The sequence below is a fragment of the Pristiophorus japonicus genome, unplaced genomic scaffold, assembly GCF_044704955.1.
Source record: "Pristiophorus japonicus isolate sPriJap1 unplaced genomic scaffold, sPriJap1.hap1 HAP1_SCAFFOLD_3616, whole genome shotgun sequence".
Lineage (NCBI taxonomy): Eukaryota > Metazoa > Chordata > Chondrichthyes > Pristiophoridae > Pristiophorus > Pristiophorus japonicus.
This window is the reverse complement of record NW_027253453.1, coordinates 12,121-15,420: the sequence shown is the minus strand read 5'-3', so window position 1 is coordinate 15,420 and position 3,300 is coordinate 12,121. Positions and strand designations below refer to the sequence as shown.

Here is a 3,300-nt window from a genome sequence, read left to right as displayed (position 1 = left end):
ACCTCAATCTGCTCGATGATGTGAGCTCTTGCCCTGACACAGCAGACAGCAGCTTTAGATCCAGATTCTCCTTAACTGTCTCCTTATCCTCTCTCACTCCCTCTCTCGCAATCCCTGTCCTATTTCTCTGTCTCCAGAACACTGGAACAGGAGGAGGCCGTTCAGCCCCACAACGAGATCATGGCTGATCTGCGACCTAACTCCATCTACACGTTTTAGCCCATATCCCTTCATACCTTTAGTTAACAAAAAGCTATCAATCTCCGAGTTAAAATTAACAATTGACCCAGCATCAATTGCCATTTGCGGAAGAGAGTTCCAAACTCCTACCACCCTTTGTGTGTAGAAATGTTTCCTAGTGTCACTCCTGAAAGTTCTGCCTGTGATTTTTAGATCATGCCCCAAGTCCTAGACTCAGCCAGCGGGAACAGTTTCTCTCAATCTACCCCATCAGTTCCCCTTAATATCCTGAAAACCTCGATCAGATCAACCCTTAACCCTCTAAATTCTAAGGAATACAACTCTAATTTGTGTAATCACTCCTCGTGACTTAACCCTTGGAGTCCGGCTATCATTCTGGCTGCATCCTCCAAGGACAATATATCCCTCCTGAGGTGGGGCCCAGAACTGCTCACTGTGCTCCAGGTGTGGGCCCAGAACTGCTCACTGTGCTCCAGGTGTGGGCCCAGAACTGCTCACAGTGCTCCAGGTGTGGGCCCAGAACTGCTCACTGTGCTCCAGGTGTGGGCCCAGAACTGCTCACTGTGCTCCAGGTGTGGGCCCAGAACTGCTCACTGTGCTCCAGGTGTGGGCCCAGAACTGCTCACAGTGCTCCAGGTGTGGGCCCAGAACTGCTCACAGTGCTCCAGGTGTGGGCCCAGAACTGCTCACAGTGCTCCAGGTGTGGGCCCAGAACTGCTCACAGTGCTCCAGGTGTGGGCCCAGAACTGCTCACTGTGCTCCAGGTGTGGGCCCAGAACTGCTCACTGTGCTCCAGGTGTGGGCCCAGAACTGCTCACTGTGCTCCAGGTGTGGGCCCAGAACTGCTCACAGTGCTCCAGGTGTGGGCCCAGAACTGCTCACAGTGCTCCAGGTGTGGGCCCAGAACTGCTCACTGTGCTCCAGGTGTGGGCCCAGAACTGCTCACTGTGCTCCAGGTGTGGGCCCAGAACTGCTCACAGTGCTCCAGGTGTGGGCCCAGAACTGCTCACAGTGCTCCAGGTGTGGGCCCAGAACTGCTCACTGTGCTCCAGGTGTGGGCCCAGAACTGCTCACAGTGCTCCAGGTGTGGGCCCAGAACTGCTCACAGTGCTCCAGGTGTGGGCCCAGAACTGCTCACAGTGCTCCAGGTGTGGGCCCAGAACTGCTCACTGTGCTCCAGGTGTGGGCCCAGAACTGCTCACAGTGCTCCAGGTGTGGTCTAACCAGGGTTCTATACTGCTGCAGCTTAACTTCTACCCCCTTGTATTCTCGTCCTCGAGATATAACGGCCAGCATCCCTTTAGCCTTTTGGATTATTTTCATGACATTTGAATGATCGATGTACCTGGAGCCCCAAGTCTCTTTGGACCTCCACTGTTTCAGCTTTTCACCATTTACAAAATACCCTGTTCCATCCTGTTTAGGTACAATGTGGATAACCTCACATTTGCCACAGTTTTGCTCATTCACTTAATCTATCGCTATCCCTTTGAAATGTTACGATTTCAGCTACACTGTTGGCAATGTTCCCTTTCTCTCTTGCTCCCCCCTCATTCTCACACCCCTCCCCACCCACCTCACTCTCCCCATCATTCCACCCCTCACTCCCACCCCCTCCAACTGCCCCCCCCCACTCTTTCCCTCCCTCTCACCTCAGCCCATTCTGTTTCCTGATACTTTCGATCTCATCCTGCAACTTGATGGCTTTCTGACGATCCACCTCCATCATCTTGTCCAGTCGTTTCTCCTCCTCCACCAGTTCTCTCTCGATCTGCTCCTTCTCCAGAATCTGGGCATCCCGGATCGCATGGCACCTGGCTCCTGTTATAATCTGTAAAATACAGGCCCGTGGAAAGTAAAGCTCCTTCCACACCGTCTCATCACACACTCCCAGGGGCTGCTCTCTGTGTCTCTCCCCCCCCGCTACTCCCTCCATTTCTCCCCATCCCTCCCTCCCTCTCCCTGTCTCTGCCAGTGTCAATGTGGCTCAGTGGGTCACACCTTCTCCTGAGTCAGAAGGTTGTGTGTTGAAGTCCCTCTCCAGAGACTTGAGAAGAAATATCGAAGCTGACACTCCAGTGCAGTACTGTGGGTGCGCCGAACTGTCTTTTGGATGAGACGTTAAACCGACGTCCCTGTCTGCTCTCTCAGGTGGAGATAAAAGATCCCATGGCACAATAAGAAGGGGAATTATCCCCGGTGCCCTGGCAAATATTTATCCTTCAATCAATATAACAAAAACAGATTATCTGGGTCATTATCACATGGCTGTTTGTGGGAGCTTGCTGTGCGCAAATTGGCTGCCGCGTTTCCCACATTACAACAGTGACCACACTCCAAAAAAACTCATGCTGTAAAGCATTTTGCAACGTCTGGTGGTCACAAAAGGTGCTATATAATACAAGTCTTTCTTTTCTCTGTCAGTCCATCTCTCTTTCTCACTCTCTCCACCTCCCTCCCTCCGTCCTGCCCTCCCCCTCGCTCCCTCCGTCTCTCACCTCATTGATCTGTTTAATCTCGTCTTCCTGCTCCAGGCGCATGGTGTTTGCTTTCTCCAGCAGGTACAGCGCTCGGTCCCGCGCCACCTCCTCCACGTCCGTCAGCTTCTCGTTCTTGCGTCTCTGCAGCTCTTTCGTCCTGATGAAGCTTTTCCGGTCACCAGCTGCTGACTGCAACCAGGAGATCCCGTTAATGGGTGGGGAGCGGGGGGGAGGGGGAAGGGAGGAAAGGAACGGGGAAGGGGGGAGGAGGGAGGGGGAGCGGGGAGGGAGGAGTGGGGGGAAGGAGAGTTTGCATTGACCCACCGCGGCCTGCATCGACTCGGGTGGCCATAGCTTGTGAACCGAATGAGGGTACACACCACAGGAAAATGTAAGTGGGGGGACACTCAGTGGGGGAAGTGTAAGTGGGGGGACACTCAGTGGGGGAAGTGTAAGTGGGGGGACACTCAGTGGGGGAAGTGTAAGTGGGGGGACACTCAGTGGGGGAAGTGTAAGTGGGGGGACACTCAGTGGGGGAAGTGTAAGTGGGGGGACACTCAGTGGGGGAAGTGTAAGTGGGGGGACACTCAGTGGGGGAAGTGTAAGTGGGGGGACACTC

At 54.0% G+C, this 3,300-nt stretch overlaps 1 protein-coding gene across 1 annotated transcript; it reads right to left on the bottom strand.

Annotated features, from left to right (window-relative positions):
* Nucleotides 1–5: 5 nt before the first annotated feature.
* On the bottom strand, nt 6–3,094 carry LOC139250273 (cilia- and flagella-associated protein 45-like; the record flags this gene model as incomplete). Its single annotated transcript, XM_070872770.1, has 3 exons — nt 2,700–3,094; nt 1,854–2,032; nt 6–33 (listed from the first exon to the last, which is right to left on the bottom strand). Coding segments are annotated over exons 1-3 (525 nt in total), but the record flags the coding sequence as incomplete, so codon positions are not given.
* Between the last annotated feature and the right edge of the window lie 206 nt (nt 3,095–3,300).